At 34.4% G+C, this 25,543-nt stretch overlaps 2 protein-coding genes across 2 annotated transcripts in view; both read right to left on the reverse strand.

The window, feature by feature from the left end:
- The window catches only part of LOC122413124 (neuropeptide CCHamide-1 receptor-like), a 199,392-nt gene extending 174,352 nt beyond the window's left edge, over window positions 1–25,040 (reverse strand). Inside the window, exon 1 of the mRNA XM_043423284.1 lies at window positions 24,960–25,040. The gene's annotated coding sequence lies outside the window, so the exon portion shown is untranslated. The remainder of the gene's footprint in view (window positions 1–24,959) is intronic.
- On the reverse strand, window positions 906–3,660 carry LOC122413234 (uncharacterized). Its single transcript, XM_043423438.1, has 2 exons — window positions 3,093–3,660; window positions 906–1,516 (listed from the first exon to the last, which is right to left on the reverse strand). The coding sequence occupies exons 1-2, from the start codon at window positions 3,658–3,660 to the stop codon at window positions 906–908; spliced, it is 1,179 nt and encodes a 392-aa protein (XP_043279373.1).
- Window positions 25,041–25,543: the final 503 nt, after the last annotated feature.

Here is a 25,543-nt window from a genome sequence, read left to right on the forward strand (position 1 = left end):
TATTAGTATATAATACAGAATTTTTCACAATATGAAATTGTTCTGAGAAGCGTTCAAATCCAAAAAAAATCAGGATCCCCTGGGATTCACAATATTCCACGTCGATTTCGTATCGGTACAAATGATGGTCAAGGCTGTTGAAGCGCTAGCCGAGATCCAAGATTTCGTTTTGAAAAAAAATCTATAGTATTGGTTGGACTGTTCGGAATGTTCACGATTTTCTTTTAATTTTTTCATCACAAAACACCTTAGAATAAAATTGTTCAATCTATGTAGTTTAACATGCGGCTAGATGGGAAAGACAATTACACTATGAGTTTTGGTATTATTTTTATAATTTAACGCCAAGATAAACTACTTCTATCAACGTTTGAACGTAAACTAAATTTTCATGAACGATTAAAAAAAGAAAATCACGTCTTGCCCACCGGAAAATATATATTTTTAATGTTTAATCTTTAAGGTTCAGTGAAATATGAAGAATTTTGGGTAGCGAATGAATGGATGTGGCAACACTGCGTCGACTAGGTAACCATAACCTGAAAATATTCAGTGCCGCGAATTTTAACCTCCACGCTTTGAAATGTCAGCGCAATGGTCGCTGATGTACTTTAAACATATCAGATGCTTCCTTATTTTGCCTGCCTTATAATACATGCGTATGTATTTTATAGGCTGAGAGCGGATGGTAAGGTTTTTGGATTTATATTTTATATATCAACAATATAATAACTTACAACATTTTCATTTCACATTGCGATAAATTTCATATCTTTATTTTTTATATTCATTTCGAAATTCAACAATTTTATATATATTTTTTATTAGACCGTTTTACCTCACATCGTACAATTATAATATAATGATATAATTAAGTTACGGAACCGTTTATTGAAGTAGGCATTTCAGGGACACTTTTTCAACACTGTTATTAAGTTTTGCAGAATGCGTTTATTTTTGGTTACCCGAGGTCGACCGTTCACATCAACCCCCAATAGCATTATCACCACGTTTTCACCACCATCGAGGAGTGATTTTTTCAGATTTTCGATGGTTATACCAGCTTTAATTTCCTGTGTGATTATTGATTTAACAGTCACGGCATTGGATCGGAGATTTTCTTCAGTGACACCTACAATTTTCACAATATTCTCTAACGTAATCACGTTGACCATACTACTGTGAGCACCGGCTGATGATCCGATTGCAATGAAATCCTCAGCCAAAGCTGTTTGACTGAAAGATCCTTTACTTTTTACTCTATCTGGTAATAATTTTTTTAAAAGAGGCAGCGTATCATAAAATCCGCAGACTACAGAGAGAAAATTGTCCATCAATTCCAAAATTTGTACTTGTTTGATGAGTAAAGGAGCATCGAATCGTCCCCCGTTGTGGGCAATGAGTATTACCGGTCCAGGTGACAAGAAATCTATAAACGATTTTATTGTCAAAGTCCGCGATTTCGTAGCCATCTTCACGCCATTTCGATACAGCACTCCTTCTTCAACGCTTAAACCTGAAGAATTTTTTAAAATCAAGTCATTATTTGCTAGAAACGTTATTGTAGCAAAAAATCATTAGTGAAAAACGTCATTAGTATATTATACTTATAACGAGAGATGCAGTGGGAGCAAAACCGAGTGTAGGCACTAAATATGCATCAAATTCTTTATCACCAATCTTGGCGGAAAACTTGGCAATTTCGCATGATTTCGAAAGCCCCGTTATTTCCACATCAAAAAATACGTAACGACTGTCGCTTGGAATCGACTCGTTCAGTTGAGTGAAATCATTACACAGGTCCACAAAATTAAAAAAGTGGTCTGTGCTGGGTTTACGACTAAAATTTTCCGTAGTATTTTTTCCTGCTGAACACGAATCTCAAGTCAAAATTGGGGGTCAGACTGCAAAATATCGAGAAAAACTAAAAAAAACTGATAAAAATCACGATCCGATAGTTATTTCTATATGTTATTATCATTTGCAGTTTCAGCTTGTCTCTCTCTGTAGTATCCATCCATAGTTCCCAAATATGTTTATTTACTATTTATTCTGTCTTATTTACACTCCCGTCCAAATGTTTGGGCTCACCCGTCGAAATTTCTACACACCCTTAATTGATAGCTCAGTAAAAAAATAACGAAATCAAATTTAACAAAGGTGATTTTAAGGAGGACAAATTACGCTTCAATTCGCCACGCCGTAATATTTTTTATGATTTTTTTTAGCCGGTACGCGCTTTAGGACAACGCTGTTTTTCGACAAATTTTTGGCCTTCTTAAAAAGGCTGCCTATCTGGTGGAAATTTTTTCCTCTACTTTTCTCCATGATAGCTTTGAAGAGGATAGAAAAAGCTTCAATTTTTTTTTTAATGCCGTACGATTTTTTTTAGCAAAGTTATCGTAATTTTAGCTAACAACGAGGAATTTCAAACATTGTTGTGTATCTCAAAAACTTTGGGTGTTCAGAAGAAATGTCAAAAGAGTAAAAAGTTGTGTCATTTTATAATAAACTCGCTGTAATTATTTTAGATTTTTTGGTTGGAATTTTTTTTTTCGATCTTTCTGGTCGGGTTCCGACTGACAGTAGCGATTTATCTCGAGAACGATGGCGTTTTCAATAAAATTTCAAGAGAGAAGATAGTTTCAGATTGTAATTTTAAACTGATTGACATTTTTCAAATTTTTTTGTTGATGTTTTTTAGATTAAGCGAGGTGCTTCTTTCAGAGTTTATCGCAATCACCATGTTATGTCGACAAAAAAAATAGTTCATCAAATCGCTTACCTTGTTTACACCTGTTTCTCATAGAAAAAGCCGCCTCTGGCTTTGAGGACTGTATTGACGAGTCATGGCGCGACAAGGTTATTTTGCAGTCTGACCCCCAATTTTGACTTCAGATTCGTGTTCAGCAGAAAAAAATTCTCCGGAAAATTTTAGTCGTACACCCAGCACAGACCACTTTTTTAATTTTGTGGACCTGTGTTATTATTATCATCGAATGAATGAAATCCGCTTCCAAATAAGTACGTGATTCCTTCTTTATTTTTGGAAACGACATTTTTTGAATGACGTAAGCGGTGTAGTTGCCGACGACGACGCTTCTTCTCAACGGTTGTAGCAGCAAGGCCTCGTCTGATTCGCATTTTGTCCTTCTTTTCTCGATGAGTTTTTGTATATTTACCCGGTGACAGGGAAAGCTTCGTATTGGTTTCTACCACGTAAGAAGTTCCGTGATTTTTTTGGCACACCGCTGAAGCCACACGAAAATCATTCGACTCTGATCCACCATAATGACATCGTTTAGTGGTTTTGCTGAGAGATATGTTGTGGAATGACTCGTTTGCTTGGGTCGAACCACAGGGAGCAAGACGTTTTGAGTTAGCTGCAAACTTTGTCAAAGTCGCAGTGAGGGAAGCTCTCATGTTCACATCGGTCAAACCTTTTCCGTCTGGCAGAATCTTGTGCTTGTATTTTTCGAGATTGTCAACGAATCCGCACCAAGAACGACAGCAATTGGAATGGTCATCGAAGGCGTGTGGAACTATATTTAAAATCTCTCTTCTTACAGCTTCCTCGTTGCCCTTATTCTTTATTAGTACGCAGCCAAAGCGATACTTTATGTATTCAATCACTTTTCCGGGGATCTTCAACGCCCACATATTTTTGCTGAGAGTGCAGACTGCATGGTTTTTGTCTGACTCTTTTTCAACTGGATGGTCTGATTCGCATCGAACTTGGGCGATGGTCGATGAATCATCATCACCGATGAGAGTACCAATAACGACTCACTCTTCTACGAACATTGGGTTTTTGGTCAATATTTCCACAGCAATCGCACCTTCCATAGATTTCGAACTCCCTGTGTGATTTAGTCGACAATCGTGATCACTTGGTTTATGTTCTTTTTCACAGCGAATGCATCGCTTATTTTTCGTCCCGTAAGCGAGCACTTTGCCGTTTTTAGATCCTACTGCAATGTCATGTCCTGAAATACGTAGAAATAGCATATTCATTTTCTACTTATTGATAATGAGACGAAATATTTTTTTGTAAAAATAAGTCCTACCAGTTAAACTGTTATAAGATCGTCCAGATCCCTTCTTCTGCCACCCCGTATCGCAGGAGACTTTTAATGGTACTACATCTTGCTCGGACTGATATGATGGCTGCTGATCACCTAATTTAAGAAATTGGTAAAAATAACAAGATCAAACGCTTTACAGATTATTTTTATAGAATGAAACAGAAAATTCACCAAATAAAAAATCAGTAAATGAAAACAGAAAAGGTTAAACAAACACCAATTGGAATAAATTGTAGCTGTCAAATCAAAAGACACTATCATAATCAGTTATGAAAATGATTGGAAAAATTTGTCAAAAAAATATATAAAGATACAGCTTTGGATTTATAGCTGCTTCCCTCTTTAATGTGTTCATCATTGAGTCCCTAGAAATAATTACAAAAAGCCACAAAATTGGAAATAACACGAATTTTGTAATCCAAACCCAATTATCTAACGGTACTACTATTCAACATGCAATTAGTGATGATCGTAATGATTATGTTATTATTTAGTTAGTTTTCAAACTAAGATTTACATTTTAGTCATTATTTTATCTACTCATTATCTACACTGTACTAGTCATTGATGTCCATTGTTCTCAGAGGAGCAGTGTTGATCTGTTATGTCCAGAGGGGATGAACAATGGGTAAAGCAAAAATTGAGCTAGAGACAAATTACGGAGTAAAATCACAAGGAATTTATACTGCCACCAACCTGCAGTGAAGCTGCAGGATTTTTTTCTCGAATATTTATGATCGCTGGTACTACTTTGAATATACTTTGAAATAATGGATGGTAGCTGTGGAAACACGAATTAGTGCTGAAAATAAGGAAATTGCCTATGTGGTCCCATACGGGCCCCGGAAAAGATTGACGGGATCGCTGAAGCGTTTGAGTAAATGGCTAAAACACAAGTTGTTGGAACATAAAATGATTTATTACACGAAGATTGATATTAAGAACGGAAATTTGGTTTTTGAACGAAAATAGATTTACACTTGAAGACTTACGTTACGGCCGACGGAAACAATCCTTCCGTCGTCACTCTAGCAGAACCGCGCTACAATCGACGCGTGGTCTCACTCACACTCACACTACAAAAGGAAAAGATTTAGAGAGTTTGGAAATGATTGCTTTATACTAGAGACTCGACAAGAGAACGTCTGTGAGGCAAGGGGCAGTGTGTTGCTCACTTCGCGTTTGTTATCGGAGGTTAGGCTTACGGGTCCTCTATGCAGTTTCACCGATCTTTCAGGATCTAGAGTCGCGGTAGCGACTCTGAGACAAGTACATTTATGTATGACGAGTCGCTTCCAGAGAGTCTTTACCGGAGCGAGAGTGTTTTTCAGCTGTTTTCGATAACACTCAAAATTTATTTCTTTAATAACTGAATAATTACAGTATTCCAAAGAATCCTGCAAGATGACGTATTTTTTATTTTTTTTTATCTTTCGATCGCGACCTCTACGAACTCTGTAGCTTAACGCATTGAAAAGATATTAATTATTTATTTTTTAATTTCATCAAAAAATGTTGCATTTTTTCGCACACATTTTTGATGTTTATTTGTTTTTTCTTTAGTGACAAATCTGGTGCCATAATACATTTTATATATCTATATATTTTTTTCTGGTGTCATAATACAAATTGTATACCTATATATTTCCATGAATCTGTTCATGCTTCAAAAATTTGGAAAGTGACAGTTCCCCGTTGTATTCAAAATTTAAGCTGTCAATTTCACGAAATGTTATCGAATCATTCAGAGATTAAAGGATACCACATGTTCGTTTTACCAAGAAATCTGAGTCACGTATTGTGGCCGAATCTTTTTTTTAATGTTCTTTTAGTCGGTGTGATGCTATCGTTTAATGTTCTTTTAGTAGGTATGATGCTATCGAGTAAATCGTTGGATTGGGCTTTTTTTTACTCGTGTTTATCGTTGATGATAAGCATTGGAGTGAATTTAAGTGAAGAATGCGCCAAATGTACATTCGTACATTCTTTATTTTTTGTATGAGCAAAACTTGCAGGAAAAAAATAATTACGCGCGTCATCGTACGAGGTTAGAATGATGTGTCGGTGCATACGCAGTAGAGAAACGATCTCGACCCCTTTTCACCAAGGGCACAAGCAAAATCCATCTCTCGTAGGTGGCTTGATAGTTTTCGATTTCTAGGTCGACGGCTCCATGGTTTTCGATGTCTAGATAGATTTCTCCCAGGTTTTCGAAGTCTAGGTCGACAGCTCCATGGTTTTCGATGTCTAGATAGATTTCTCCCAGATTTTCGAAGTCTAGGTATATTTCTCCATGGTTTTCGATGTCTAAGTATATTTCTCCACGATTCTCAATGTCTAGGTCGACGGCTCCAAGAATTTCGATGTCTAGGTCGATGGGTCCGTAGTTTCCGATGTCTAGGTATATTTCCTCATGGTTTTCGATGTCCAGGTATATTTGTCCATAGTCTTCGATGTCTACGTATATTTCTCCATAGTTTTCGATGTCTAGGTATATTTCTTCATGGTTTTCGATGTCTAGGTATGATTCATGATAGTCGTTGCCATTCACATCGACGGCTTCATAGATTTCGACCCTAGGTATATTTCTTAACGGCTTTTGATGTGTAGGTCGACAGCTCTATGGTTTTCGATGTCTAGGTCGAAGGCTCCATGGTTTTTTATATCTAGGTCGACGGTTCCATGGTTTTTGATGTCCAGATCGACGGCTCCATAGTTTTCGATATCTAGGTCGACGACTGCAAGGTTTTCGAGATTTAAGTCGGCGCCTCCATAGTTTTCGATGTCCAAATATATTTCTTCATGGTTTTCAATGTCTAGGTATATTTTTTTCCACTGTTTCCGTTATCCAGGTCGTCGGCGCTATAGTTTTTAATGTCTAGGTATACTTCTCCATGTTTTTCGATGCCTAGGCATATTTCTCCATGGTTTTTCATGTCCAGGTATAGTTCTCCATAGTTTTCGCTATCCCGGTCGACAGTTCCATAATTTTCCATGTCTAGCTATGTTTCTCTACGGTTTGCGATGTCTAGGTTGATGGATCCATGGTTTTCAAAGTTTGGGTCGATAGCTCTATAGTTTTCGATGTCCAGGTCGACGGCTCCACAGTTTTTGATGTCTAGGTATTTTCCCCGTAGCTTTCGATGTCGAGGTCGATGACTCAATGGTTTGCGATGTCTGGATATATTTCATCATGGTTATCGATATCCTGATCGAAGACTCCATGGTCTTCAATAACAGGGGAGATTTCAAGAACCCAGAATATCGTGAATAAATATCACCGGACACTGATAAACATGAAACTGTCAATCTAGATACTGGAACCTAATGAAACATGATACGAGATGAAAAAGATAATGAAACATGGAAACGTCCTCTCAAACATCGAAAAACAATGACAATAACAGTGTTAACATGGTAATCATTGAGAGATTGTTCTCGACCCCATAAACTACAGCGACCTAAATATCGAAAACTATGGAGCCGTTGACCTCGCCATCGAAAGCCGTAGAGAAATATACCTAGACATCAAAAACTCTTGAGAAATATACCTGGACATCGAAAACTATGGAGCCATCCCCCTGTACTCCTGTTTATTCTTATTGAACTGCTTCAAGATTGGTGGGCTTGAAGACGCTGTTGCAATAAAAGTAGCGCTGCAGCGCTACAAGAAAACTATTCACACGCTTAATCGCACGGAATGCACCCTAGTTCGGAATAAATTTTCAAATAAAATGTATTGTGTATGATATAAATATTGAATCCAAACGGAAATGTGTAGAATTGAATTGAATATTATAGATGGGTATATTTGTTGAATATATCTATTTTTACAATAATTCAATTTAACACATTACATTTTTGATTCTTTATTCAATTCTCATGGAAAACATTTTATTTAATAACAAATGAAGAATTTATATTCGTCTACGATATTTGTTTGATTATATACTCAGATTTCAATTCCCTACACATTCCATTTTCGTTTCATTTGTTATATCATATGGAAAACATTTTATTCAATAATTCACGAGAAATTGGTTTTTAAATATCCTTTTACATTTTAAAGGAGATTTAAATAAATAAATAAATCCATGCCTCTGCATCTTTGTCATGGCGACAATTTTCATCAGCTCTCCAAAATTGAATATTATCAGATTTGTAGATGATCATTATCATTTTCATTATGCTATTTTATCAAAAATTGGATAGATTCCATTGAAAAATATAAATAAAATAACCCAAGATAGGAGTGACGAATAAGATCAAGGACTACAAAAATATCTACCGAAGAAGCAAACCCATTGTATGGAAAAACACTAAGAAAGTTTAATTCTAGTCAAGGGCTCGACGCATTGAGAAAATTTCTGGTGGTCTGAAAAGAAAATGATGATAGAGATCTTGCGATTGTAATTGCATACGTACAAGCTGGTGACAATGGTTTTGAAATTCTCAGACTTTTGGATACTTCTATAAAAAAATATTAATAATGCCTGTGCTGTGTGTTCTGCCGTGTAGTTTATGGTTGTCAAGTAAGCAGAAAAATGTTCATTATTGACTTGAATTTAAAGAGAACTTTTAAAAGTCTTACGACTATTGGATGGAATCAAATCATTTGAAATGTCATTTATGATTAAAAGATTTTCTGATAAACGTTTTTCCAAAGTAAAACAGTAATTGCATGTTTTCGATTGCAGAATCTTGTAACAATACGAGCCGCTACCGCGTCCCTTGATCCCCAGTGCTGATAAATGTGGAAGAGGCTTGTCGCAGCTTCACTATTTCTCATTCGTCATTTATTCATGGTATGCTATCGAGTCAGAGCAATGTCAGATGGTTCCGCTTGGTGGTATTTTTCATTTCACACAGAAGTTTTGGAGACTTTGTCGTAACGAACCAAGCTCATGGATTCCCAAAGTATTAGAACTTGTTACGTACACTTTATACTCGCTTTTCTTGTGGAAGGTCATTCCTCGGTCATTCGAGCTTTACTCGACGGACAGGGAATTATTTCTTGTATTTTCCTCGAGTTGACATATTATTTTCACACCACCGTTCATTTCGTCCTCGACACCGCGAAATCTTGGGTTTTTGAAAATTCAGCCATAGCAAAACTAATGCGTGTTTTTTTTTTTCGTTTCCGGTCTTGCAGAGTCTTGTTTCGCGGTACAATAATAGGAAGGGACCCGGAAATTTGCCTGGTTCAAAAGCAAAACAGGAAAACGAACCGGCAAACATTTTGTTAATCCGAAAGAAGGAGTGATAAAAACGTTGTATTCATCATTTTTAATCATTACCTTTTGATAAAACATCCTAAAACAGAATATAAACTGCACAACTGATAAACTCGTTTAGCGTCATGTTCAATTTTAATTAAAATTCTACAGTCAATTGATTTCTGAAGTAATATTCAAGTTTCAATTCGATTTTTTGACGTCGATAGATTTTGCAGTGGAAAGGGTGCACAATTTCCTAATAATACTTTTAACTTCAAACCGATACGGAGTGATTTTCTACGATCGCAATATTGGTACATCTGTTCGGAAGAACAAAATCAATTGGTCAACATGGTTTTACAAAGTCTCGGGTGCCTCATGGAAATATTCCAAGCTTTTGGACCTCATAATAAAAATTCTCATCGCTTGTCCAGATTGTGTGAAATCTCAACTGATTCATACCAAGACATTCCTTGAGCCAGGGGCTTCAAATATATAAGTGGATACTGACAATGAGATTCATGGGTCACTTGTGAGAATCGAAAAATCCGAAATATTGTCTGAAACCTTGTTTATCAGAACTTTCGAAAAACACGAGAAACATTCTAGATTTAGGTCAACAAAATTTTGCTCAACGACCATTTTTCGTAATTTTCACCTATTTTCACGGTATTTTGGAATTCGGCTTCAGCATGTCAAAATAAATATATAGAGAGAGATGGGTGTAGGTGAATATATAAACTGCTTTATTGGGTGATCAGATGTTTCAATTTTATGATCATTATTTCAATTTTTCAATGTATCCCATAAAATTTCAGATTTCGAGTACACAAAAAGTCGTCAAATAAACCTGCAACACAGCACGAATGCTGTAAAAAAACTAGAGACAAGTACATTTATGCCCTCTGGGAAGTCATCTGTAAAATCATGGAAATCAATGGTCGTAAGACTTTAAATCCAAGAAACAAAACGTTGTTAAATAAATGCAGAAGTTGCCGAGTACATCGCACTACGAACAAAAGAATTACAAAAGAAGAAAAATAGGACACAACAAATTACAACCACAAAGAATACAAAGACAAAACATTACAAAAACAAATTGCGACTAAAATAAATTAAGATCATAAAAATTTTAAATAAATTACCCACGGAAAAAAATTATATACCAAAAAATTGAAACAAAAAAAATTTGGCCGTTGTACTTGGCGTTTTACTCGACTTTCGAATTTGTGAGTATAAGATACAGGTAAATTAGATAATATTAGCTAGAAAAAAAACGCCAAGTACAACGGCCAAATTTTTTTTGTTTCAATTTTTTGGTATATAATTTTTTTCCGTGGGTAATTTATTTAAAATTTTTATGATCTTAATTTATTTTAGTCGCAATTTGTTTTTGTAATGTTTTGTCTTTGTATTCTTTGTGGTTGTAATTTGTTGTGTCCTATTTTTCTTCTTTTGTAATTCTTTTGTTCGTAGTGCGATGTACTCGGCAACTTCTGCATTTATTTAACAACGTTTTGTTTCTTGGATTTAAAGTCTTACGACCATTGATTTCCATGATTTTACAGATGACTTCCCAGAGGGCATAAATGTATTTACTAAACCGCCGCGAGTTGCTAACCTACGGAGTTATCCACGTGGACGACCGAGTGTCAGTGAAGATCAAACGGAACTAATGTACAAAAATCCTCGCCATGGCGACGAGAGCTCGAAAGCGATCGTCGTGATGGGGTTTTCAGCATCTCAGCACTTTAGTCGTCCCCATGGATATGTTCCTCGGAACTCGCGATCAGGCGATGCTGATCGGGCGGATTCCGAGGGCTTCCGGCCCGCGGCAACACGAGGCAACGCACAGAGGTCGCACTCAAGGACGCTCCGTTGTCAAGTCGCGCAGTTGTCGGAGAAGGCCGACGTCACAAACCGCGTATATTGAAATCACACACGGGACGTGACAATCTCATGGTCCTGGCTGTACTGATGTGCCAAAATGTATCCTGGATTTACTACTCACAAATGATACTACAGGTAGTTGAATATACCAATGAATTCTACGAAACCTAAAAAAAAAAAAAATTAATGATCATTTGTTGTATGCCGGTATTGTCAATCAAATACGATATTATCTGTTGGAGCAATTATATTTGAAAAATTTTCCGGTCACTACACTAATACTGTTCCATGAGAGATTCAAAAGAAAACGCTCCTTGTTTGACTTCTTCATGGAATAACATCAAAAAACGGGTTTATCATTTATATATTGTGACGTAACATCTTCCTGAACGACCCGAATCGACTCGAACGCGAACATAGCCACGAAAAACATCGCGACGTGGCGCGATGTTATGACCGAGCGCGTACAACGACCGGTGAGACGCGTCACTGCTGGCCGGCGGCGGCCGTACTGGAAAGCAATACAAAGGCCCGATACAAGCGGCGGAGCGCGACACTAGCGGCGCCGCGTATTAAAAACTCGAACTATCATATTTTTTGTTTTATTAATAAAAACGAAACGCGATTTCGTCAAATTATGTAAATAGGCTCAAAAGATGCGGAAAATTATAACGAATCGAAGAAAAATAAGGAAAGATTATTCCTTCAATAAAATTTGTGTAAATTTAAATAAAACGAGACGCGTATTTACGACGCATGCGCGGGAATAAGGGCTATAGGAACCCGAACGTGACTTTTTTCGATTCGAATAAAATCAATTCAAATAATGTTGAATGAAATAGCGAAGCCAAATGGATCAGAAAATTAAATGATAACAATTCTTATTAAATTTTTATCATTTCAATAAAACAGAAAGCTGAAAAACATAAAAAGCGGTAGTCCGCGCATCGCACGTTAATCCGCTCCACCAACAGTAGGTCGCGAATCATGGCAGCAAGCCAATAGCGAGGCCCGTTACAAAATAATGCGCAGAACCGGTCCGAAAACCGAAAATTCGTCGTTTGATAATTTTATGGTGGGGAAACGGGTATAAAAAGCGCTGCGCGACTCATTCGAGAGGCAGTTCTTTCTCAAAATTCTGACTCGGAACAAAAAGGGTGACCTCAACTATTCTCCCTGATACTAGCAACCCTAACCTATAAAACCTATCCTATTTTCTTTGGATGCCTGGGATATTGGTGAGACTCGGCGACGTATCGATCCCGTAGTCCAGGATCCACACCTAACCTATAAAAATTTTCCGAATTGTTGTTGCACGGGACATTAGAGGGGTTCGGCGACGTTCTCATCCCGTGGTCCGTGGACAATCAATTACCTAACCTCGCGAATGCTCAGGATATTGGTGAGACTCGGCGATGTATCGATCCCGTAGTCTGGGGTCCGCATTCTAAACCTAACCTACATTTTTTTTGTTCTTCTTTAACGTTGCCAGAATCAGGGATGATTTTGTTTGTAAATTAATTTGTAAATCTGTAAATTCTGTAAATTCTCTTTTTAAATTCAAAATTGAAATTAATCGAGTTCGAATCAAACAAAACCGAGATTCCTGTAAATTTTGTAAATCTTGTAAATTTTAAATAATTCAAAAGGCCGCGGTACAAATTTGAGGTTATATTGCGTCAAATTAATAAATTTCTTTTATTGTATAAAATCGAAACACTTTTGAATTATCGAAACTACTATTTTTAAAAGCGAGCGAAAAACGCGTAAATTAAAAATTGATCCATTCGAAAACGGTGAGCGCAATCGAATTTCCCCTAATTGGCGAACACAATCACAATAATAAATAAAAAAAACCAACGATCCTGTAAAATCAATCAAAATTGAATAAATCGGAATTGTTAAATTCTTCAAAATCGAAATTCCGCGTTCTCACGTTTTTTTCATATCTGCTCCTTTTAAAATTAAGGTGGCTCGAACCGACGCGTGGCGGCGTTCAGGCCAGGTCGGCAAAAGCGTTACGTTACAATATATGAAAAGTTTTTGCACAGCCGTTGTACAGAACGATTTTTCCAGACAATGAGTAATATAAATTTAAAAAAATTTCCATTAATAATAGAATTGTCTTACAACGTGGTGGTTTGAGTCAGTTTCCTTTCAAGTTTAACTGCTTCCCTACACGTTTCGTGTGCCAGTTCCTCCAAGGCTTTATCAACATGACGTTGATTCCGTTTGACTAACGTGCTACTAACTATGGGGATATTCAACGTTGAAAAAATACTGTTCATACTCACATAAAAGATGCTAGCTAACCCGATTATTTTTTCGTCCTCAATATATCGAAACGAAAGCGGAGCATCACACGTCGAACACCACATATCTTCAGCTAACCTCTTTATTTCCACTATACGACGACCGTCAGCAATTAAATCGTTTGCACGCTCACTTATAATTTTTCTTCTCTTATTTGCGATCACAATATTTTCTTTCCATTGTAGTTTCTTTTTGGTTGTAAACTTTCCGGATTTATCACGTGGACGGTCGTCCAGCACCGACATGTTTGTTTACGTTGAGAATTCAATATGCTGTACGCACTCCAAATCGGAAGCAAGCAGTGCTGCCAACCTCAAAATTTGCGATGTTGTCTTGTCTTGGCAGTATTTAATATTAATAAAAAGACACAATAAATAATTCCGTGACACGAATAGTAATAGATATTATTATAAATGACTCTCTGAAGATCATTTTAAATTACATAAAATGTTCACTGGAACAGTTGTTTCCACAATAACATTCGTGAATATTAGACTTTTTAAAGTTGGTGACGAAAAAAAAATTCTTTTTCGTTTAATGAAAATATTAAAAACAATAAATTCACACATAAACTATATACGTATTTTTTAGAGCAATATCATCTAAAGCATCCATTTGTACCTCATAATCAATTTTGCGGGACTTTGGAAAAAATTATTTCGTAAACCGTTATTTGATTCAACTGGACCGCTTCATCATCCTTAAATATGTGCTAAAAGTACTTGTCCGGCTCATCGCTTTTCATTCAAATAAAAATCAAACTAGACGTTAATTCATGCGTTATTTTTATGAAACTAGCATTAACGCTGGCGTTACACGCCCACTTGAATTTGGACATCATCCCACATATGCTCGGCGGCAACTATCTCTTCGCAACAATTAAGACAACGAATAAACAGAACCATTGCAACGGAAAAAAGCTTTACATTTCGATATTTCAAAATTTTTTTCTTTAAGAAAGGGGGAATAGTAATTCACTAGGGAATCACTTTTCATCGAATTTCAAGACACTTTTTCATTCATTCACAATAATATATCTTGTATATTACAGAAAAATTCGTTTCCATTTTTTCTATAATGAATTCAATTAAGTTAAAATCTCTAGGAGGTCATTTTCTCAATTCCCTCTGTATGTATACATGTGATCCATCAGATCTAGAAGAGTCCTGATTTTTATTTGAATGAAAAGTGATGGGCCGGACAAGTACTTTTAGCACATATTTAACCATCATTTGTACCGATACGAAATCGACATCGAATATTGTGAATACCAGAGGATCCTGATTTTTTTTGGATTTGAACGCTTCTCAGAACAATTTCATATTGTGAAAAATTCTGTATTATATACTAATAAAATACTCATTCTTCGATTGATCTTATAAATTTTAGTGCTGCACATAACTCAGATGGTAACTTTTTTGATTAACTAGAACTTTCTCAAGTTCCGGATGCTTCCCGTAGGAATGAATTTCTCACGTTCTATTTGAATTTTTTTTTTCCTTTACAATATATTTATGGATTTGTATTTTTTTGAATATAATGTTTTTTCATGATTCGTGAAAGCTTTTCTTAATTGTTTTGTTGAAATTATTTATAGTTGGTTTCGTAATTTTTTTTACACACCATTATGTTTCGAATTTTTTTCGTTCGTCATCCGATGTACTCGTCACTTTTGCATTTATTTGACAACGTTTTGTTCCTTTGAATCAAACGTTTTTCATACATTACCAAGATTTAGAAGATTCATTTTTTTTATTCATTACGTTTGGAATGGTTTTTTTTTTATAACCTTCAGTAATGAATTGCCCATTTGAAGCAAGTTTCGAGAGAATAGATCGAACAACTTCTTATAAATCATCGTGCCTTTGTGTTTTGAACTACACGAGTGTCACATGGGGTTTTACTTCCCCTTAAAGTAGCCTAACAAAAAGTTGTTAAATGAATGAATCCGATGAATAAAAAGCCTCAATAATCAAATACATTAAACTTATTAACCTTGAATGAATATTTTTTAAATTAACTGAAGGTACATTTTTTTGTGTTCTACACAAAAAATCCGATAAAAATAAAAGTTAAAAACAATTATAAAAAAAATTTGATTGAAAAATAACAATTTGATCGAAGGAAAAAAAAATTGACTGAGAAAAAATTGAAAAGAAAAAAATTGACCGAAGTACTTGGCGAGTTTGTAGTTTTTTTCATTTTGCAATTTTTTTTCTTTTCAATTTTTTCTCAGTCAAATTTTTTTTCAATTTAATTTTTTGTTTCAATTATTCTTTTTCCTTCAATCAAATTTTTTTTTATAATTGTTTTTAACTTTTATTTTTATCGGATTTTTTTGTGTAGAACACAACAAATCACAAAAAAAAACAAAAAAATGTACTTTCAACTAATTTAAAAAATATTCATTCAAGGTTAATAAGTTTAATGTATTTGATTATTGATTCTTTTTATTCATCGGTTTCATTCATTTAACAACTTTTTGTGGGGCTACTTTCGGGGAATTATTTAATAACTTTTTGGGAGGCTACTTTCGGGGATGTATTTGGCCATTGATGCTTTTCATAGGTTTCATTTATTTAACAACTTTTTGTGAGGCTACTTTCGGGGGAAGTAAATGTACTTGTCTCACTTTTTTTACAGCATTTTTGCTGTTTTTTGACGGGGATTTGTCGACTTTTTGTATGGAATTCATAGCTCATGTATTAAACATGTCAATTTATTATGTAAGTACTCGGATGATACCAAGCGATCGGCATTTTTCCCCGTATTATAGCAAAGTATGGCAATATTAAGTTGTGTGAGTACTCGGATGATGCAAAACGATCAGTATTTTTCCCCGTGTTATAGCAAAGTATGACAATATGTAGTCTAAAATAATTTGCTCATGAAATAGTTGCTTGGTAAAAAATCTTATTTTTAGTTTGTTTAAAAAAAAAACGTAACTATTTTTAGCATTCCTCGGCCAACTTCTTTTTTCAATTTTAGCATCATCTGCCAAAATCCATGAAGAAGTACCTGTTCTCAACATACTTGTATAAAACGAAAACGGTTTGACCGTGATTTTTTATAACTTACCTTGAAGACTGGTCCATTGAGTAAAATTGGGGACAGTTCGAAATTTTGTCCAAACTTATCTAGCGGATAGTAGTCAATCCAAAAAATTGTCGAATAAGCTAGCAGATGGTAGTTAATCGTGTACTCCATTAACATCTTTGGGAGTGAAATTTTTCTTTAATATTCGCACTTATACAGCTGTTCCAAATTCTGAAGTTTCAAAAAAATCTCGATGCCTAATAATGTCAAAACCGTCAATATTAACTCAAAAAACATAACAAGAAATCCCGATCTTTCTTAAATGAATATATCCATACTAACGAACAAGAACCGAAAACAAATTAATCACCCGCGATCTTTATAACCTTATATATTCAAGCACAGCTGTCTCTGTTTTGTATATGTATGAAGTATGGTATAGGTTGTCACATCAATAAGCACAATCTCTCATATTACCAGAATTTCTAGATACAACTAGTGTCACTAGACAGCAACTGTTGAACGTCAGAAAATGTGTGCGAAAAATGCCACCTTTTTTCAACGATATTGAAAAATGAAATTGATATGGTCCTTATACGCATTAAGCTACAGAGTTCTAATTACTCACGATCGAAAGAGAAAAAATAAATAAAGAATATGTGTACCAATAACATCTTTGAAAACGCTGTAATTTATTAAATATCGGTGACACAATTTTCGAAAACCGTTCAAAAACACTCTACTTGCGGTAAAGACTCTATTAGCGACTCGTCTTCATCTTACTATAGATTTGTAAATGTACTTGTCTCAAGTCGCTATCGCGACTCTAGAACTATTTTTCACCACACATGCACCGAAAATGTATATTATATCATATATTAATTATAAGAAAATATTTATTATAATATTTTATTATTAATTAATATTAATAAATAAAATATATATTATATAAATGAGTAGATCCATTGAATTTCGCCCAATTTCTCGGGAGGGGTCTTTCGATTTTTCTCAAACTTGGGTACTTCGAAGTACCTCAAAAACTATCCCCAAATATCAAATTTCAAGTCTCTAAGTGCTCAAGGTCACGAGAACGAGCCTTATAGATATCAAAAAATGACTATTTTTTGCCTCTTTTTAAGATGATCGTTCACAAAAACTTTACGTTCAAGTCAAATAATACTGGTTCCATTTCCTTTAGTATACCATCTAGATTATAGAAAAACGGGGTCCAGTCATCCAGATCAAGAGGCCTTTCATTGTGATCACGTTAAATGAATTAAAAATTTCAATAAAATGACCTTTTTCAAATTGATGCTACAGGCTTATTTCTAGCTTAATTAACTTCTAATATGGCTCATTTTTTTCGTTTTTCACACCTTTCAAGCGAGTCATGAGGAAAATTTGGATCACGTGAAGAAAGCCTAGAGAAATATCATTCCAAAGTTGGTCTTTTTCGAAATTTCACGAAAAAAACGCTAACATTGACCGTGCACCACGGATTTCTATCAACTCCGATGTTTACAAAAATTTAGGCGAAAGTAGTACTTTATATCCAGAACGACCCGCTTCGAGGAATTTTTTGGTCCGAACTTCCATCACTCTCCACAGCCTGCCGAAGATCACACAACTCCGAGTGCTCTGATATTGAAAAATGTATGATGTAGTGTTTCTGATTTTTTTTTGAGGCTGTTTTACGGAGTTTTCAGTACAGTTGTAATCAATCGAAATAAACAAAACGTTGTCAAATAAATGCAAAAGTGACGAGTATATCGGATGACAAATGAAAAAAATTCAAAACATAATGGTATGTAAAAAAAATTACGAAACCAACTGTAAATATTTTCAACTAAACAATTAAGAAAAGCTTTTACAAACCATGAAAAAACATTATATTTAAAAAAATACAAATCCGAAAATATATTGCAAAGGAAAAAAAAAATTCAAATAGAACGTGAGAAATTCATTCCTACGGAAAGCATCCGAAACTTGAGAAAGTTCTAGTTAATCAAAAAAGTTACCATCTGAGTTATGTGCAGCACTAATATTTATAACATCAATCGGAGAATGAGTATTTTATTAGTATATAATCGACAATTTTTCAAATGCAAAAAAAAAATTGGGGTCCCCTGGTATTCACAATATTCGACGTTAATTTCGTATCGGTACAAATGATGTTTAAATATGTGCTAAAAGTACTTGTCCGGCCCATCACTTTTCATTCAAATTGCTCATTCAAATAAAAATCAGGACTCTTCTAGATCTGATGGATCACATGTATACATACAGAGGGAATTGAGAAAGTGACCTCCTAGAGATTTTAACTTAATTGAATTCATTATAGAAAAAATGGAAACGAATTTTTCTGTAATATACAAGATATATTATTGTGAATGAATGAAAAAGTGTCTTGAAATTCGATGAATTAGTGAATTACTATTCCCCCTTTCTTAAAGAAAAAAATTTCGAAATATCGAAATGTAAAGCTTTTTTCCGTTGCAATGGTTTTGTTTATTCGTTGTCTTAACGTATGAATTTATTCCTGTTCACTCTGAAAATACAAGATTTCGATAAGTAAATTAAAAAAGGCGGACTTTTTTCTGGCTTTACATTGCTTTGATTCGAAGGGAAATTTAGAAGAAAATGTATCATTTTTAAAAATAACGATATTTTAACGACTTTATCGAAGCCCTCAGTGATTCTATTCAACTCTTTGCAGTTTATATATTATAATTTAGTAGAAAAATTCGAAGCAAATTTCAGTTTATATTTCTTTTTAGTCGTTTTGCCCTCAAACTCTGGCTCATTGAAAGTAAAAGTTATTAGATTCGTCGCTGAAGTTGCTTCACGGACCTATCTCTACAAATCGCATATTGTATGTGTACGCTTGAATAATTTGAGCTTTTCGTCGAGTTTCGTAAATAAGAAGTCCGTTAAAATCTTGTGGTATCAATCGAATAATGCATTGATTGGATCATTCTAACTCCACCATTTTATTATTCCCAACACTTTAAACCATCTGACAAAAATGTATCATCCCGAAATTTTGCCAAGAAAATTGGAGTTTATTATCGGACAATTGATACTCATTGATAAACTAACATTTTCATGAATGAATCATGGAAACCGCACATTCCAAAACCATATAATCGTATGAATCGATTTTGTCTGTTAACGGGTAGACCCTAGATACAATATCTACGAAAATGTACAATTTATAACTATAACAAGGAAGGTCACCTTACTGTACCCCCACAACCTGGGTCGGAAAAATTGAATTTTGTAGTTCACATCAAAGTATAAAGCCTCACAAAAGATTTCCTGCCCCCTCGCATATACAAGGGGTGAAATTAATTTCTAGAAACCGGTGGTTTTCTCATTGTTCACTTATATCTTCAAAACTACATTAGATACGGCAAAAGTTTAAATTGCAAATTTATTTATTTTTCAGTGGTTTGCAATAATATGTAATCGAAATTTGTATAGATATTTTTATTCATTTTATTTTTATTAAAATAACGTGTTATTTTGTACATTTCTCTTGACCTTACCGTTGAATAAGTTTTTATTTTACCTGAAAATAAAACAAGATTAGACAATTTGTCAAACAAAAAATGTTTACATGTACAAATACGTTTAGTATATTCAGGTATGACATTCTGTCTATGCCATAAAATACTCATAAATTATTTACTGCTAGTTTGATTTTGTGCATTCATTGTAGTACGAGCGAATCAGATGATTTTTTTCATTTTCTATAACACCTTATTCAATGTATATATCTTCATTTCATTTACTCGAAGCTCTGTATTATAGTTATTAAGATGTCTATAGTACTCATGACAAGCAAAATAGAAAACCCTCCCATGCACTTATCAGTTTTTTCACCTTCGTAATATGGAATGTATTAATTTCAATAATGATGCTCCTCAAAGAAATGTTTGAGACACAAAAGTCTTTTGCATCACGAACATGTTATAACAGCTAAATTACCACAAATATCGTATCGTGATTCCGAATTATCTCCAAAACTAAACGTCATAGGATATTTTAAGAAACCCATCTCATAGTTTGATGAAAACATGTTATCAGTAGTAATCTATAAAAATTTTTGGGTTTAAAAAAATTAACTCTTCTTAATGAGCACTTGAACCAGAAAAAAACCAGTGTAGATTGATATGATTGAATTTTGAATTTGAATAATTAGGTTTAAGATGATGGATCACACGATGACAGACTCCACCCTTCCCTCTCATGTCGGTATTGCAGAACTCGAAAGGAGCTACTGCAGACTACCGACAGATGTCACAACGCAAGTCTTCCATCGGGTTTCAACGTTACGCACTAAGCGAATACAAAGAAATCGATGGATGAGCAGTAAAGATCGATTGCTGGATTTTTCACTTAAAAAAGCGACAAAATAGAATAAAAAATTCATATTGTTTATCCGGGAGAACGATTGTCGTTCCGTAGATCTCCAACGAGGCTTTTCATGGGTGGATTGTGCAACGTGAATTGAACACTCCAGCAGTAAAAACTACTGGGTTTTCGCTTGAAAAAGCGGTAGAAACTCATAAATAATTCATATTGTTTATCCAGGAGAACGTTAGTTCTTTCCAAATGTCTCCAACGATTCTAATCGATGAGTAGTTCTATGTGAATTGAACTCTCCAGCAGTGAAAACCGCTGGATTCTCACTTGAAAAAGCGGTGGTCACCGATAAGCAATCACAATGAAAAATAAAAAAATATTTACCAAGATTATTTTGAATTTCGCATCTTCGTCCGCTTTTTTTCACACGTTACCTTTTTCTCGGTTCACACGCTCGCACTGACGATTAATTTGTCCGAGGTGCACGAAATACACCAAATTCCAGGGCTGTGACGTGTCCATCGACGTACATTTTGTCATCGAGCACATTCCTTTGCATATTTTTTGTTTTATTCCATAGCATTACACTTTTTCTATCAAATCATAGCACAAGGAGACTTTCCGTCAAATCCATGACTTATATTAAACGTCACTTTCTTCTTCGTTTGCCTCTTCGTTTGTCTTTTCAAAAACTTATGGTCGCACACATTTCGATAAACTAATTTCGATTATTTTTTCCAATAAATTTTTAAAAGCTTTTTTTCCTTTAATTTCATGATTGATTTTGATGCAACAAAGCTCAAAATGTATGTTTTTTTTATTGCCGTTTAGGTGACATTCGCCAAATTGCATTTTGATAGATATTTACCGAGTTATTCTATAATTACTCGGATGGTAATACGAAATCCAAAAATAATTGAAATTTTTAAAAACCCTCATGTCAGCCCAATGGTTCCACATACTATATTCACAGTTCAAATTTCAACACCATCAGTTGAACGGTGAGAAATCAGCTTTTGAAATTTCAATGCGTGTTACCGACTGATGCATTACCTTAAAAACCTCGCATAAAGACAGACTTGTACTACGGTGCCGCCTACTTTTATCACTATCTGTAACGGATTGCAATACAAGCTCGCCGCTCGCTTGATAGTGCCGGTAACTAGCGTTTGTTCTATTGCATCTTTTGTTGCTTCTCGGACTGGTAACGGTATAGGGTATGAGTGCTTGATCTGTGGGTGTTTATGTATGAATTTTACACGTGCTCGTAGCCCTTTACAAACCTAGGCTTGTCAGAGAAAAGCATTTGGAATTTATTTATTAATTCGTCGAAAGCTTATTTTTCCAAACTCAATAGCGATATTAGTTTACATGCGACCGCCCGATAATGCTCCGGAAATCCCCCATGGTCACAACTGTCGTCTTTATATTCTTCCCATTTCAAGAAACTTCAAAAGTTTCTTTCTTGAATCATCAATAAGTTTTCTAGATTTGCAATCGGTTCACTTCTGTTAGAAATCTTTTCATTTTCCATATTGATATCCCGAGCTTTAATAATATATGAGGCATTCCACGCCATTTCACCTAGGCCGTGACCCCAATCATTTTTAATTTTCCTCAGTTTTTTTTTATAAAATAGTACCCCATGAAAGGAGTATCCACAGTAATTTTTAGATTTTTATCTCTTCTGTGTTGAGGGTTATAATTTTCGAAAAAATATGGATTTGGGAAATTTTGAAAACCTGATAATTCCTAAACCAATTGAGATATCAACAAATATCACCATATCATTCTTTTTGTTTTGAAGAGCACTTTCACTTAAACATTTTTAATTAACGACGTCAACGTTTTTTTTTTGTTTCTAAAGTACAAATCATATTTTTTAAAGGTGAATGCCATTTTTTATTTTTTCCAAAAAATTCTTTGAAATATATTTTTTTTTAAATTGATTTTACGATTTTTGAGACTAGTCTTATCGTTGGCTTATTTTTCCTTATACGTTTTTTCGAATTATTCATATTTTTTCTTAGAGGAATTTCATTATTCTAAGCCCGATAGTTTTATCACGTTTTTTAACATTTCTGAAAATTGAAATCAAGTGATTCAAAGCGCAGAAATCCTGCAATTTTTAATATGTAAAAGACTTCCATAAAAAAGAATTATGAAATCTACTGTGAATAATTTCAACACAACAATTCGAAAAAAAATCACAAATCCTGAACGAACATATTTAAAAAAATACTAATCTGTAATTATTTTTTGAAGTGTCAAAAAAATCAAATAAAACGTGAGAAATATAAAACCGAAAAATTGCAATTGAGAATATTTAGGAAACCGATACCCCATTGTTCTTATCTTATTCTATCAACTGAATCAATTAAAAAAAAAAATCCATCTAAGTTATGTGTATCATTAAAATTTATGATATCAATTCTAGACCAAGTATTTAATGACAATTCGGAACATTCATTCTTACGGGAAACATCAGAAACTTGAGAAAATTCTAATGAATTTAAAAGTTACTATTTGAGTTACCTGCAGCACTAAAATTTGTGATATCAATCGGAGGACAAGGATTTTATTAGTCATTCCAAATTTTAACATTTTGAAAGTATTCTAAAAAGCGTTTAAATCCAAAAAAAATCACATCAAAGGGAAAGTTATTTCTTATTTTGACATTTGTTAATCTATTGAAACATCTATAAATGTTTTAATTAAAGGCAGAGCGTAGCGCCAGCATTAATGCTAGTTCCATCAAATTGACACCTCATTCAATGTCTTGTTCAATTTTTATTTGAATGAAAAGTGATGAGCCGGACAAATACTTTTAACACATTTTTAAACATAATTTGTACCGACCCAATCGACATTGAACGTTGTAAATAATATCAGAGAATCTTTAAAGTTTGAGAAGAATCGATTTTCTTATAAGTCTCTGTCAACATAGAGTAACAAATGACTTTACTTTTATTGTGATTTTTTTTTGGATTTAAACGTTTCTTAGAATAATTTCATTCAGCGTACTTGAATTGATATTATTGATGGACGAAAAATTGCAGAAATTTCGATATAGTGAGATCAATGGTGTGATTAGCTTACCCCGCGTAAGCGTTGCTCAGCATCAACATCAAACAGAAAGTTTCAATGTACTGGGGTAACAATATATATTTAACTTTCTGTAAAACGTATGCGATGCTTTGAACCAAATCATATCGAGTTTTAAATTTCCCCATAGACTCAAAGAAATCGAACTCAAGGAAAATGGTGTGATTGACTTCTTTCATGGCAAAACTCAAAGTTGGCGAAGAAACTTGATGACTCACACTTCTATTTCATCGCACTTTAAAAACTTTTCCTGCATGCTCAACCCTGAAAAGAATCCCTGAAAAAGGACTACCTCAATATTTACACACGTATACTGAACGTGCTACGTCTGATGTTCTGGATATAAACCCTGTTTTTGCGAGCGTAGGAGTTACGAGTTACCCACGTAACAGCAGGAGATCGCTGGTTTTTGCCAAATCGACAATCAAGCGCATGAAAATAAATACATTTAACACAACAGACATCACAACTCGAAAATTTCTGCACGTAACTTTAAGTAAATTTGAAAGACGCTCACCACCGAATTTTTCATGTTAGAACATATCAAGGATTTCATTATGGTTATAATGAATCTGTTTATTATGGTTAGCAATCGACCAGTTAAACAATATTAAATTTGTCCTATTTTATTCATTTTGTTTGAGAAATCGAATATATTTATCAAAAAAACAATGAAACTCTGTTGAGACTTCATTTCGCTATTTTCATTTCGACGTTTCAGATAATCGATCATCATTTCATGATATATTATTGAAGCGAATATTAAAACAATACGGATTTTCTACCGACACTTTAAGTTTTGCACTAAACGAACATTAAAAATAATATTCTCTTTTCATACGTCATTGAATTTTGCATGAGGTAGTGTTTTGGCGCGTAAGTTTCAAAGTCACTACATAACTTCAGCTCATTGTTTTGAGAATTGATTTTTTCCCCATATACTCACGATCAATCGAAACGTTAATCTTCATAATAGATCGATAATATACTGAAGAAATAAGGGCTACATTTGTAAAATTCTTCAAACAAACTGTAACCACACCTAACCGTTACGGTGGAGGAACGCGATGCTACTGATGTGTCTAAAGCTCAGAAACTGGCAAGCCAACTTACCCCCGCCGAGTGATAAGCTTCGAAATGGAGAGGGGATGAAACAACGGAGAGAATAACGGCCTAAACTTTTTCCTTCAACCGTTATGTCCCAATCGTTGCGGCGTATTTTTACAACCAATTGTACAATTATTTCCACGACCAGCACCAGCAGAAACATTTATTTTTCTTCATTTTGCAAACGTAGCACTATTATTTTCGTGTTAAAAGATTGAACAAAATTAGTTGACCTGACATATGGCTAACCGAATCAGCTAGGTAGCTTCGAAAATAGATCGTGTTATGTATGTGATTTTCTTGATGTCCAAAAAAATTACGGAAAAATATGTCAGAATGCGAAAAAATAAAATAAAATGTCAAATCGTATTAATCAGTAGAAAAACTATGAAAATCAGCAATCGTTATTTTGAATTTTTTTTA

This window comes from Venturia canescens, chromosome 7, assembly GCF_019457755.1.
Source record: "Venturia canescens isolate UGA chromosome 7, ASM1945775v1, whole genome shotgun sequence".
NCBI classification, from domain to species: domain Eukaryota; kingdom Metazoa; phylum Arthropoda; class Insecta; order Hymenoptera; family Ichneumonidae; genus Venturia; species Venturia canescens.

What these genes read in the sequence shown, in the direction of transcription:
- LOC122413234 (XM_043423438.1), bottom strand. Translation starts at nt 3,660, where the DNA reads ATGTGGGCGTTGAAGATCCCCGGAAAAGTGATTGAATACATAAAGTAT. An exon ending in CGTTGAGAAGAAGCGTCGTC is followed by an intron (nt 1,517 to 3,092) that starts GTCGGCAACTAC and finishes AAAATTCTTCAG; the next exon opens with GTTTAAGCGTTGAAGAAGGA.